This window comes from Sturnira hondurensis, unplaced genomic scaffold (genome assembly GCF_014824575.4).
Source record: "Sturnira hondurensis isolate 20B ecotype Veracruz unplaced genomic scaffold, ASM1482457v3 Scaffold0010128, whole genome shotgun sequence".
NCBI lineage: Eukaryota > Metazoa > Chordata > Mammalia > Chiroptera > Phyllostomidae > Sturnira > Sturnira hondurensis.
The window spans coordinates 17,164,290-17,178,684 of NW_028082759.1; the positions used below are offsets into that span (position 1 = coordinate 17,164,290).

The window sequence follows — 14,395 nt, forward strand, 5'->3', positions numbered from 1 at the left end:
CAATCTGGCATCAGCTTCCAGGGGGCTCAATGCAGTCATAAAAAAAAGTTACATGGAGTGGGTCCAATCAATCATAATCTTGAACACAGCACTGTTCATTTAACCACCAATCGACTGTCTTTTTAAAAATTTTTTATTTATTTATTTATTTTTAGAGAGAGGGGAAGGGAAGGGGAAAGAGTGGGAGAGAAACATCAATGTGTGGTTGCCTTTCATGTGTCCCCTACTGGGTATCTGGCCTGCAACCCAGGCATGTGCCCTGACTGGGAATTCAACCGGTGACCCTTTGCTTCACAGGCCTGTGCTCAATCCACTGAGCTGTGCCAGCCAGAGTGGCTGTCTTTATCTAGAGTTCTGTCATCTTCAATGGGCACATCAAAGATAATGTTCTCATTTCTCTCAAAAGGCTTCTTAACTGAGACGTCCTGTTAAAACCCAAGGGCCACACTTTATAGAAAAGAATGCGTTCAATAGGTATCTACTTTTGTTTTCAATGCATGCCTTCCACCAAAGCGTTCTTCAGGTAAATGAGGATTGGCTCCCCGTTTTCAAGAGTTTCATTCAGAGACAAAATGTCTAAGCCTCCAATTTGACTGACTGAGTCATTCTTGTTAAAAGCAAACTAATTTTCATTAGAACAGAAATCAGTGTGACTTAACACGTTTCTTTTTATGGAAGATTGCATTTCACAGCCTATAAGGGATCACAAGTGACCAAAAAAGAAAAAAGCAAAGTTCTCATTCTCACCAGTACAATTCCATAATGAAAATGCCCATTGAGGTCTGTATAAAAGAAGTCATTGAAGGGCAATACATTCTGTAAAAGAAACCTCAGTGACAAAGGCCTACAGAGAGAATGCTGATGCTCTGGGGACACATAAAGATTGAGGCTTTTTGCTTTTTTTCCCCATTTTTGCCTTTTGTAAAACATAGCCCCAATAGCCACCTCTCACATCTATCCTCTGGGAGTTAAGGGATCCAAAGTGATATTGGGCCTTGGGTGAAGTGAATAAGTTTATTTTCTCATTTAATGTTCTGTATCTAAAGATTTTCCAAAGATCTGAGATGTTTGGGTCACGTTCTGTTCTAGGACCTGTAGTCTTTTTGGCGTCCCCGGCAACCTGTGCGTTACAGGCTATGGAATTTAAATACAGTTGATAATTAGAGTGGGTGGTAAGTTATTCTGTGTTAAGGGTAATGTCTTGGTATTCCTCTTTCTTTTAAACTATTTAGTCAAATACACCATAAAAAGGTTTTAAAGACTTGAGATTTAATATAGTATATCATATTTTTCTAATGATAAATGTTGTCAGTATAATAAAAAGGGAACCCACTTGTTTTATTCTGAAAAGAAAACTCTGCCATTTCCCCCCAAAGTCTTGAATCAGAGAATCTTCTGTGTAAAATCAGTCTTTTTTCATAGAAACATATAGAGGCAAAGAAGAGGATTTTATTTAAAAACAATCAAGACACTTGTTGGTTCTTATCCTCGGAAGGAAAAGATTCTATCCTTCTCCTTAAAAAAAAAACAAGCTATTGATTTGGTTTACAGGCACACACATGCAGCTCAGAGAAAACACCGCTGTGAGCGTGGTCATCGACGTCCCAATCTGTTTTCTGGCCGTATTTACATGTTTGGTCCTAGTACCTGTGGTCATTGAAGAGGTCCTTCTGATGGTTTTTGTTCGTTTGTTTGTAGTTTTAATGAGAGAGAAAATGGACAAAGGAGTCACTGGCAAAAGAGCAGTGTGACTGTGGAGGGCAAGTTCAGCCCTAAGAGGAAGGAGGATGCTCTTGGGTGACAGTCGGAGCCCATAACCACACGCCACATTGAGGAGCTTGGGCCTTACTGATATGGCTGTTGGCTTGTGTAAAAAAAAAAGAGAGAGGGACTTCAGATATTCCCCAATTAGTAGGGTCTTTGAAGTCAAAGTAATGGGTCAACTCTCAGAATGACTAATTCTGTAATAAAAATGAGCCCTAAGTGAGGATTTGCAAAGCGTCAGCTGCACTAAATATGCAAACATAGACAGCCACCGTGTCTTGCTGATCTGACCAAATGGCAGGCCGTGGTAGGCCAGACAACAGCCTGGTTCTCGGACAAAAAGATAAAAAATCCAGCCAACTTCCCTGTTGTGACAATTTCCCTCTCGTGAATCACAGCTCCGTCGCACACAGATCGAGGGTTTCGTTAGCGGTGGGCGTCCTAGCTTGAAAACCGCCATGGAAACGCGGAACCGGAGAGGCTCCCAGGCGTCATGGGTACGCTTAGGTTCCAAGGAACGGAAACTGCGTGTGAGGAAAGGAGGCTGGCTGGCAGAGAAGAGTCGCTGAAAGAAATTTGTAGAGAGAAGCAGAGATTCAGAGACAGACAGACGGACGGACGGACAGACGGGCCCCAGAGCTTCCTGAAGATCCCTGCCCTAGTCCAGTTCACGGGAGTCTTGCAATAACCTCCTTTTTTGTTGTTGTTTTTCTGTTTGTTTGTTTGTTAGGTAAATTAAATGCCTTCTGACCGTAATTATCAAAAGAGTCAAACCACTAGATTTTTTTAGCATTAACTTGAAAAAATATGTTATATTTGCATCACATGAAATGGCAACCAGGAAGTTACAGTTATTAAAAAATAAATTGTCAAAGAATGGTTGTCTAGCACACTGTGCCAGCTTGCCCACAGCCCCGCACTTTATTCTGGTTCCTCGATTTTCTTTTAGGGACTATTCCACACCCACTGACTCCTCCCCTCTGTCACCGCCTCTCCAAGGACAGGTCTGGGACTCGGGTCTAGCTGGTGAGTGAACCCCAACACCCAGACCACAGTGGTGAAAATGGCCAGGGAAGCCTTATATAAAAATGGACTCTTGGTTCTTGAACAAAAATGTGACAAATACCTTGTGGAGAAAGGAGGAAATGTCCCAATGAAGACTAGGGGCCACAAGTATCCTAGACAATAGGACCACCTTCCTTTGTTAAGTTTGGAAGAATTTCTGAACAGTCACAGGAGCCCCTCCTAGTCGGGCACCTTCAGAGGTCCCGTGCTAAGCCTGGGGTTTCAACCTGATCTTCTCTTGGCCTTGGCCTTCAGGGAACTCACTGTGGCTGATTTTGAAACAGACAAGTGTCTCCCCACCCTTCCCTATGGCCTAAGCTCTTTACCTTATCACTCGTTCCCACCCATGAGCACTTGGCCTCTTTCGTGACGTTAATCAGAAAATGAATCTCTGCTGATACAGAGCTTCATTATGTTCCCCTCCTGAAGAGATTGCTGTCTTCTTCCCTTTCTTCATTTCAGCCACACAGATGCATTCAATTCAGGTCACCTGGTCACAGTATCTCCAACATGGAGAGCAACGATGCATTTATTCATTTCTAGTTTCCAGAGCATCTCAGAATTCAAAAGGTACAGTGATCCACTGAACACAGGCAAGGCAATGCCATGCAGATCATGGCTATGCTGAAGGGTCTTTCCCTCAAATAAATCACATTGTCTGAAGCACGGTCCTGTCTGCAGGCCAGTTCAGCCTCTGAAAAGGGGAGAGAAGCGAACTGTGGCTTCTGGATCATCACCTACCTCTATTACTTGCAGAGTAGCCAATGTAATGACTGGTTCATCTAGTTTTTCCAGCTGGATTAGTAACTCAGATCCACTGTGAAGGTCTCTATCAGATATCAAAGCTACTGCAACGTCTTGGGTCTTGGCAATGATATTACTCTTGCCTCCCTCCATGGGCCACTTTTCTCCTCCTCCCTCACTGGACACTAGATATCCCTACTACCCATCCTGGCTAGACAGGAAGGTCTGGGCATTTTTTGAACATGGTCCATGCTAACATGTTACCTTCAGCTGGAAGGCTAGGGAAGGAGACATTGCTATCTCCCAACAAAGCACTAGCGTTGTATCGTTCTGGGTGAATTCTCACTGTGGGAGCTAGAGCTGAATTTCCTACTGGCCTGACCACTCCTGAAGGTGCTGGGTGATGGGGTGCTTGGTAAGACTCATGGTTTGCAGCTTTTAGCCCTTACTTCTGAGAGACCTGGGCCATGAAGGGGGGCCCAGCAGTGGGGGGGTGAGGGTTGTGGGTGGAAATAAAGTCCCTCCAAATCCATGGTCTTTCCAGGGTGGGGCAAGTCCCTGGAGGGCAAAGCAGAGGACTTCCTGGGAGAAGGGTGAGGACAGGGAGGAAAACACACGGCTGTGAAGGAGATAAAGTGGAAACGATGAGAACATGATAGGCACGGAGGGGAGAAGTGCCAAAGACAAGTTCACTACCCTCGAGGTATTTTAGGCAAATCTGCCTGGTAAGTAGTAAACCCACCGACTGTTCCAAGTGGAAGCACTAGAATTCTGCAGGGGTTGGTGTTTTCCATGTGGGGGTTGGGGAAAGGGGGAGATCTCAGCAAGACGCAGCATGACGTTTACCTTGTCTTACCCAGGCATCTGTTCAGAGCTTTTCCTCTTTCAGTGGTTGAGGCAACCCTTGGATTTAATACCAACAAGAATAAATGGAAAGATAAAATACTTATTTCACTGAGAAACTGGTTGGATTAATCAGTTTCTCCCTGTGTTAGTTCTAGCTCAGGTGTGTTTGATTCTTTTCCTTTCTTTCTCTTCTTTTATTTAAACGAAGCCACATTTTACTAAATGAGCAGTTAGCAGTACAGGACCAGCGAGCTGCCATAACTTCCTTGGGATCTCTCTGCTTCTTTGCAAATCCCTCTCCTACGGGTTATCACAGCTCATTATTATGGTGCAAGCCCTGATCTTCTGCAAGGAGTGCTAATTCTTTCAATGAAGTAGGAAGTAGTGAAGAACTTTTTTTAAAGTTTTTTCCTCTTTCCTCTTGGTGTCCAATCTTGTTTTCAAAGCAAGTTTTTATAAATTTGTTTTGGTTTTTAATATTACATTTTACATTCAAATCTTCATGAAGGGAGAGATTTGTGTGTTTTGTTCACTTGTATTCCCAGGGTATAGCGTGCATTCAGTAATTACATGTTGAGTGAATTAATGAATGATTATATAAATAAGCAGCATTTTGGCACCAATAGAGAAAATGCTAATCTAGTTTTACACTTTAGGGCTAGAGTAGAAATGTCAAGCCACAACAGTGAGCAAAATAATGAGGATACTCCAAAAGATAGTATAAAGACACTTGATAGAGTTTTGTTTTTGTGTTTTTTAACACTAATTACATAAAATAAAAGAGCATCTATAGAAGCACTTTAAAACTATTAAGTTATATAAATATATTATTAATACAATTTTTAGATATGTGCTTTTGCAATCATATTGTTTATTGTTTGCAGGTGATTTTGTGACCAAAGCACCATACTACGAGTGAAGGTAACAGGTGACATTTTTGAGTCTGTTAAGTGTGTGAAATTTATGTGAATGTCGAGGTCTCAAATGTTTTCTAAAGAGGCAGAAGATCTGTCACTGCGGTAGCGCAAAGGGAGACTGTCCTTCTTTGAGAGCCCACTGTGTAGGACCCCAACGAGTGCGGAGCCAGCCTCACGAACATGGCCGGACGTGCTCACTCGTCCACCTGACGGAATTCAACAATCCAAGTGGGAGCTACGTAAGTAAAAACATCTGAAGTCCATCCAAGACAGTGTCATTTGAGTGCTCTGATCACTGGGAAAGGGAGAAGTCCCCGGGACTGCCCAACTTCCATGACAAAGCAGAGCTCGGTGAATTCCCATCACCTCGGAAGAGGAGCCCCTTTGTGCTGAGCCGTCTGCGGGTCTCCTGGGTGTAAACAGAGCTGGAAAGGTCCTCAGACACTTAGGTAGATGAGCTGTGATCACTGCAAGCGAATCGAAGTACAGGGCAGAAAGCAAAAAGCTGTCTAGGGATAAAACTGGCCTGGTTTGTGCGTCTTTGATTTCAATGATTTTTTTTTTAATCCACCTATTAGAGTACGGATAGACCCCAGAATTCTGCCATGCCTGGTCCTCGAGGCTCCAAATGCCTGATAGAGGAACAGCTGTGGTGTGAATTAGTGGGTCTAAGCTTTTGGGCTGCTTCCAACCTCGCCATTGCTCCTGCCCCACAGGTCAAGCAAAGCAGTGATGTAATGCACTTAGCTAGGCCACTTTAATTACAAAGGAATGGAGAGGGGGAGGGGTTACAGGCGGTGACAAGTTTAGCACATGACTTGCCCTAGGGATGCAGGAAACAAAAACATCGACAGCCATTGGCTGCGCGCACTTCCGACCCGGGCATCCTGCTCCGAGACTGGAACCTTGAAACACTAATTTCCTGGGAAGAGGGGTGGCGCTAGCCTGCGGAGCGTCCACCATAAACACTCTAGGCACACTCGCGCCACCCGCTGCAGAGGCTGGCGGCATCCTCCCAGCTGGGATGGGCGTGGGGCCGAGGGTTTGCCACACAGTCCCCAGGAGGTTCCTCCAAAGCCAGCCGCAGCAGCGAGGCGCGGCGCGCAGAGCCCACGGGGGACCCGCGCCCGAGGAAACTGGTGCCACCCTGGCTCGCTCCGAGTGAACCGCGCTGTCGCCATTCATTCGCAGTGTCCGGAGCGTCCTTCCAGCGAGGAGCTGGGCTTCGCCGCCAGTGCAAGTGGCTCGACTCAGAGCGTTAACGCTCAGCGGGATCCAGGGCTCTGAGCTGCTCGGGACCCAGCGGCCCTGAGCTTCGGTCAGCGCCTCGGGAGCAGCCGCGCCCCGGCCCAGCTCGGCCCACACCGTGGTGCCGGTGCCGCAGAAGCAGTGCGAGTGGCCCGCAGCCCTGCCCACCGCCGAGTCGGACCCCGGGACTGAGCCACACCGCTCCTCACTCCTCCCGCCGCCCTGGGCCGTGGCTGGGCTGCGGGCGGCGGGCCTGGGCGTCTGTGGCCGCGGGCTCGTGGAAGGCGGCGGCGCGCGGGGAGGATGCTGCTCACGGTGCCCGCGTCCTCGCCCTCTACCTCGGCCGCCCCTGGGGGCTTTGTTGTGGCCGGGGCGCTGAGGGCCACCCGCTGCTGAAGTCGCTTTCCGCCGCCGCAAGGAGCAGGCGGACAAGCGAGCGTGTGCCCGGGTGCGCGCCCGTGCGCGCCGGTGTGTGCAGGAGCCGACCCACCGCCCCATTGTAGGGGCGCCCGCGGCGCCCGGGAACATGTGGGTGAACCCGGAGGAGGTGCTGCTGGCCAACGCGCTCTGGATCACCGAGAGGGCGAACCCCTACTTCATCCTGCAGCGGAGGAAGGGGCACGCAGACGACGGAGGAGGCGGCGGCGGTGGCGGCGGACTGGCGGGTAAGGACCTGCGGCCGGTCCCTGCGGGAACCGTGGGGGGCCCAGAGCGCTGCGGCACCGACCGGGGCCGTGGCCTGCGGGCACCCGAGACGCCGCCCGGTCTCCCGGGGCTTGGCCACCCGCTCTGCTTTGGTGCTGGGAAGGCACCCGGAGTCGTGATTTTCAGACTGTGCAAGAGATGCTTATTTTCTGACCCTGTCAGGCTCTGGGCCCTTCGTGTCTGGTGCCTCCTAAGTGGGTGGTGTTGACGGGAATGCAGACGAGTGGGTCTGGGGTGGGGGGTGTATCAGCCCTTATGAACTAAATGCGGTGCTTCCTCCTTCCCGCTCCCCTTTTCAGAAAACAATAATCACTTTGTATATGGGTGAGAAAAGTGGAGGGCAGTTCAGTTTTACTTAAATTCTCTTTACTGGTAATGGCAGGATCGGGTGTAAAAATGCTCTTTTGTTCGCAGGGGAGCAGTCAGCAAGGAACTGGTGTGGTCATTTCCTATAGCGATTACGGCCTAAGAGAATGAATCAGGAAAAAGGAAATTTTGTTGTTGCACCAAATTGGACGTAGCAAAGCCAGTTTTGTGCTTGTCAAAAGAATTAGGAGTACAACTGCATTTTAACTATTTTTAACTCCATCACTTCTTCCCAAACCCTCTCACAAGGCGTGATTAATATGGTACCTATTACTAAAACCATGCCCTGTCACCCTGGATTATAAAATCAGACCCATGCCCCAATTCCTGCCGTATCAGAAAGGTCTTCGTTAACTAACAAGTTTGCTCGGTGGTCGTTTATACATAACCTTGAACTCCTACAGTACCAGAGGAAGGACTTGCTCTTCCTGTTGGTTAGAATGAGCAGGACTGGATACTTTTACAATACAATGAAAAAGTTAGAAGGGGCAGGAGAGGGTCAACCAGGAAAGAGACTCTGGAAAAGGGAAGACCCTTGGCCTTACCAGAATGTGTTACCCTCTGGGAGCTTGCGTGTGAGGTAAATTGTTGCTTTTAAGATCCCCTTAGGACGAATCATTCCTGATATAGTATATATTTGGTTGTGATTACAGTTTGTAAACTAGTTTCCTCAAGATTAAAGTTCAGGTGTCACGTTGCATGGCCTTCCCGGTTTGAAAGATCTCGGGGAGCACATCAGCATGCTTGCAAGCCGTCCCATTTTTCTGTACTTTTCCTTCCCTAAAGGAAGGGAATCTTCAGAGTGGCAGACCCTGCTCAGGAAATTCCGATGAGTGGCCTAGAAGCAGAATTTTCCAGTTCATTTTGCAGAAGTTGTCTAACTACGTCCATTAGTGGTGTGTCTAATGCTGGGATCAGCCCGGATGGTCTTATGTCTAAGACAACTGTGGAGTTGACAGTCCACTGGTGCCGGGAAGGCACCTGGGACTTGTCCCTTCATTTCCTGCCTGCAGTTAACCCTCCTGATTCTTAGTAACAACTTAATAACGCCCTGGAACAGCTCAGTAATTATTTTCTAGCGTTACTCACAATAGGTTATGAGAAACTGAGACACAGAGCCTTCTTTATCTAGTGAACATTTTTATTGCATTCCTACCGACTCTTAAAGCTGTACCAGACTGCAGTCACGTGGAATCTCATCACTGATGACTTAGTTCAGGTAACGTTATATCTGTTGAATTGAGAAATCATCGCTTTTACAGTTATTGCTGGAATAATAGAAATTATTGTCATGAGTAAAAGTATTCCTGCCAACAAAGGCTATTTTCAACCCACAGGAAAAAAAAAAGATTTGCCCTGGTAGGTTGGTGCCACATCAAAGGTAGCAGGGACCTTTCAGGAGTCCTGGTTAATAGTTTAGTATGTTCTGATTCCAATGCAGATTCATCCATGCATTTGTTGGCTCACTAAATCATTTTACAGATATTAGTTGTGACTTTCCGAAGGGCCTGTGTCACACAGCTCACAGCCTAGTGCAAGAAGGCAAATGTTGATCAAAATAATCATACAAATAAATTGATATAAAATTGCTACTCCATAGGGTCTCAGCAGAAAACAGAATCCAGCCAAGTTCAAGTGAAGGGAGTTTCGTGGGAGAATGGCTTCGATTTATAGAGGCAAGGTTTCTAGAGCCAGTGAAGAGCATAGCTGGGGCACGGTCGCCACCCTGGGCGGCAGGACTGATGAAGCTGGGGCCAGCGGGGGCTGGAGCCAGGAAGGATGGGCTCGGACCGTGGGAGAAGCAGCCTCCCCTGGAAACACAGACCACAGGAAAACAGGAGTGAGGAGAACATGCTGGGCTTCTCTTCTCCCTCTCTCCAGCTTCTGCCAGTGCCCACTATCAGTGGCACCCACCCAACAGGTCAGCTGGGCAGGGTGTCCTCGTGATCTAGTCCCCAGGGATCAGCCTCCAAGGAGAGATCTGGCAGGTGGGGCCTGAAGGAGAATGACCAGCACTAACTCAAAAGGAGAGGACCACAATGTTGGTCACCCCAGGGGAGGGGTGGAGGTGGGAATGGGGACAGGGAAAGATTCCCTGAAAAAGGGACACTTGAGTTGACAACAGAACAAAGGAAAATCAACCTGCGAGGAGTGAAGGGAGGAGCAAGGCTCGGGTACCAGTGGTTGGAGGTTTTCTGGGAGATCCCAGGACCTTTCTATAACGTGCATCACCTGGACCAGTGCATCGTGGTCCGCTCATGAAATGGATGGCAGGGGAGTAGGAAGCCTGTTCAGCGTGGGCTGGCCAGGAGTGCTCTGTGACCCACGATGCTTGGGAACATGTTAGTACAAAAGCTGTCAAAAACGATGGGCCACAGGGAGGCCACTTGCCTTTTTTCTTTTTAATTAAGTTATTCTGTCCCATTCCCGGGCAATATACATAGGTGCTGATGGACACAATAATGTACTTTATCATAGATGCATTTGATTTATTATTTAACCCACTTTAACTGAGTTTTCGTATTCATATGGAAAAATTCACAAAATAAAGATGTATGTACAATGAGTTATCACAGTGACACCTTGAAACCAACACCAGGATAAACAATAGAGCATTGTCAATGCCCTGAGAAGGCTCCCCACCCCCGGACCCTCTTCCAGTCTCTACTCACCCTCCCCCAAACGTGAAAAAGAAACTCCTGATTTTTTTTAGTAAATACTTTCTTGATGTTCTTTATAGATTTTCAGCCAAAGAACTAACCTCTAGACACAATATTTTGGTCTTGACTGTGCCTCTTGAGCAAGGATGCATGGCATCGTAAACTGTGGATTCCTTGCTCAGCACTGTGTTTGTGATATTCATGAATTGCTGTGTGTGGCTGTGGTTTGTTCATTTTTCTGTGCAGCACAGAAAGCTATCACCCAAGTACACCTACCCCCCTGTCGTTTGTCCGTGCTGTTGGTGGACCTTTGGATGGTCTGCCCTGGTGCTGCGGTGCAGTGGCTGTGATGGTTCTCGGTGCCTGTGGGCACGGATTTCCTCTACTTGGTCTATACACAGGAGAGGAAGGCTAGCTTACAGGTAGCACGAACCTCAGTAGATAACGTCAACCAGGTTTGCAGAGTACTTGTACCAACGTACTCCCATCAGCAGCACACGGGAATTTCTCTTCCTCTGTCCTTGCCAACATTGTCGGTCTTTGTGATTTTAGTCATTCTGGGGATTTTGTAGGAATAGCACAGTGTGGAGTTAATTTGCTTTATTCTGACTGATGAGACTGGGCACTTTTCATGTCTGTTGGCAATTAGAATTATTTTGCGACATGGTAGTTCAAGTCTCTTGCCCCCTTTTCAGTTGGGATGTCTTTCTTACTGATTTGTAGGTATTTTTAATATACTCGGGGTATGAGTTCATTGCTGGTTATATTGTGGCAGCATATTCTCTCTGTTGCTTGCTGGTGCACGCTGTATAGGACAAACAGAAGTTCTTAACTTTAATGTCTACATCCTTTATTGAGTCCATTTCCATTATGGTAAGTGTTTCATTGTGTCCTGTCTGGTAAGTCCTTTTCCTACTCTAAGTTATAAAGATGTTCTTCTTGTAGATTTTCAGTTTTAACACCCAAATGTACATTTACAATTCACTGGGAAGTAATTTTTGAGTATCGTGTGAGATAGGGATCAAGTTTTATTTAAAAAAATTTTTAAAGACAGTTGCCTCATCATGATTATAGGTAAATCCATTCTATTCCCACTGTTTTGTAGGGCGATTTCGGTTGTAAATCAAGTGCCCAATGCGCGTCAACTGGTTTGGTGTCCCTATTCTATTCTTTTTGTCTATTAGAATGTGTGTTGTTCCAGTACCGCACTGTGCTTTTATGATAAGGGTTTACATTCATTAGATGAAGCCTCTTACATTGTTTTTTGTTGTTGTTCTTTAAGAGTTTCTTGGTATTCTTTGTCTTTTTCATTTAACACAACCTTTTCAAATCCACTTACGTTCCACCAAAAAAGACAATATTAGCAACAGACTTTTGAACTGTTGGAATTTTGATGGAGAGTAAAGTCTCTAAATAAATCTGGGCAACACTGATAACTTTCTCACTATCGAGACTTCTCATCCATGCATGTGGTGTGTTCCTCTGTTTATTTAGGTCTCACATTTTTTGTTTCAATGATGTTTCATAGTTTTCTGTGTAGAGGCCCTACGCATCTTTTATTAGATTTATTCTTACGTATTTCATATTGTTTCATGCTACTTCTAAAAATTTCATATTCTATTTCTTTTTGCTGACCTAGAGAAATATAGTTGTCTTTTTATTTTTATTTTTATCTTGATCTGTATCCAGAACATAGCTAACTAATGAAATGGATTCTAGTGATCTGTATCGTCTTCGGTATTTTCTTCATATGCGATCATAGCACCTTCAGAATATTGGCTGTTTTGGCCTCCCTTTCTCATCTTTATGGAATTTTTCTATGCCTGTTTCCACAGGCAAATGGTACAGTGTTGAATAGTTGTGTTGATTTTCCACATCTTTGTCCCTTCCCAGGTTTCAAAAGAAAGACTTTCGACATTTGTTCAACTATGGTGATAATTGTGGAGATAATTTTGTTTTTTCATTTTGAGGGAGTTCTTATTCCTGATGCACCAAATGTTTTGAATTGTGTGCAGGTGCCAAATTACTTTTTAATGCTCTTTATGTCTATTGAGGAAATTGTATGAGTTTTTCTTTTATTCTGTTAGTGTGGTGACTTATACTAACTGATTTTTAAGTATTTAACCAAACTTGCATATATAGAATAATACCCTTGGCTGTGTTATACTAGTGTTTTTATATGTGCATTACTACTACTTGCTAAAATATTTTATTTAGGAATTTTGCCTTCTTATAAATGAGTAGGATTTTTCATAGTCACCCACCCCCATTTGTCCCAAGACTTTACCTGAATTTTCGAAGAAGCTGTAAGAATGCAGGCATGTGATTTGTGGAGGATTTTATATGGCTTTCGGCATCTTCTGGGTGTTCATAGACTGTTCTTCAGGAGTAGGAAGAGAAAACGCCCTCCAGGCCTCCCGTTAGAAGTTGGAGGGACCAAGGCCAACTTCCTGTTCTAGGGCCACTCTGTGTCCTTTCTGCTCTGCCACCCTTGTGCACAGGGAGGATCCGCTCATGACAAGATCCGGTTCTCTCTGTGCTTGGCTCCCAGGCCTGCACGCAAAACCCTGTTTCATGGTTGTGTACAAATCAGGCGTGTGCAACTTCTGACNCCTCCAGGCCTCCCGTTAGAAGTTGGAGGGACCAAGGCCAACTTCCTGTTCTAGGGCCACTCTGTGTCCTTTCTGCTCTGCCACCCTTGTGCACAGGGAGGATCCGCTCATGACAAGATCCGGTTCTCTCTGTGCTTGGCTCCCAGGCCTGCACGCAAAACCCTGTTTCGTGGTTGTGTACAAATCAGGCATGTGCAACTTCTGACGAGGTAGTTTGAAATGCTAACTGCTGTGGTAGGTGCCACCTTGAGTTCTGGGACCGCCCCCCCCGCCCCTCCCCCATGCGTGGGTCCTAGCTGGCAGAGTGCAGACAGTGCCTCAGGCAAACTGGAAAGCCCCCGGGGCTGCTCTTTCTCCAGGTTGTGGTCTCCACTTTGCGAGCTCTGGTCTGTTTCAATCCTTCCCTTAGGAATCAGATCACCGGGTTCAAACCCCAGCCCGTCTGTTACCAAGAGGTGCCATCTGGGACATTCCTTCCTTTTAGAGCTTGGTTTTTTAAATATATGTATAAGATGGTTTAATAACCTCTTAGCAACCACTGTGAGGATTCTGAGGGGCAAGTTATGGAAAATAGAGGAAGCATAGAGAGCCATTCATAGACGATACCCCATCCTTTGCCTCTCCTTGCTGACGGGTCTCCCGCAGGTGTTGGGAGGCAGTGCTGATAACCAGTTCACACCGGCATGGAGGCCGTACGGGAGGTCTGCAGTTTAAAGAGACTTCGCCTTGTTGAAAGGGTGCTGTGAAAGCAAACAGTATCCATCTGATGTGTAGGCAGCTTCAAAAGTGAAGTCAAATATTCAGGCTTTTTGGAGAAGTACTTTTTGGTCAGCAACTGTAAATTGCTTTTACATACCTGCCTTTTTCCTCCCTCCTGCCCTCCCTTCCCAGATCTGCACATTTTGGAAGCTCTGCCAGGAAACACAGAACAGATGCTCCTCCACGTACCACTGGGTTACATCCCGGTGAACCATTGGAAGTAGAAAATACCCTAAGCCGAAACTGCACTCCACACACTTAACCTACTGACCATTGAAGTCCAGCCCACATTAAATGTGCCCAGAGCACTTAACACACAGTTGGGCAAAACCACCCAACACAAAGCCTGTTTTATAATAAAGTGTTGACTGTCTCATGTAATATATTATGTATATCCCTTTCTCAGTATTGTAGAGTCAAAAAATCACCAGTCAAACCATCAAAAGTCAGGGACCCTCCCTCCTCTCTGTCCCTCTCTCTCTTCTCTCTCTCTCTTCTCCCCTTCTCTCTCCTTATACAAATGACTCTCTGATCGTGGCAAATGGGACTGCCAGAGAGAGGACTTAGGTGGAAGACCCCGAGGGGCCCCCTCTCTCTGCACATACAGGTAAGGATGGAGATTTGGATGGAGATAGAGATGCGTAGCTATCGATAGATGGTTAATTAGCTGATTAGGGATTTGTCATTCAGCAACATTGGTCCAGTACAG

General features: G+C 46.2%; 1 protein-coding gene across 1 annotated transcript in view; it reads left to right on the plus strand.

Annotated features, from left to right (window-relative positions):
• Nucleotides 1–6,922: 6,922 nt before the first annotated feature.
• The window catches only part of TBC1D9 (TBC1 domain family member 9), a 74,409-nt gene continuing 66,936 nt past the window's right edge, over nt 6,923–14,395 (plus strand). The window contains exon 1 of the mRNA XM_037058481.1: nt 6,923–7,249. Within this exon, the coding sequence (XP_036914376.1) occupies nt 7,111–7,249 (139 nt within the window). The 5' untranslated portion in view covers nt 6,923–7,110. The remainder of the gene's footprint in view (nt 7,250–14,395) is intronic.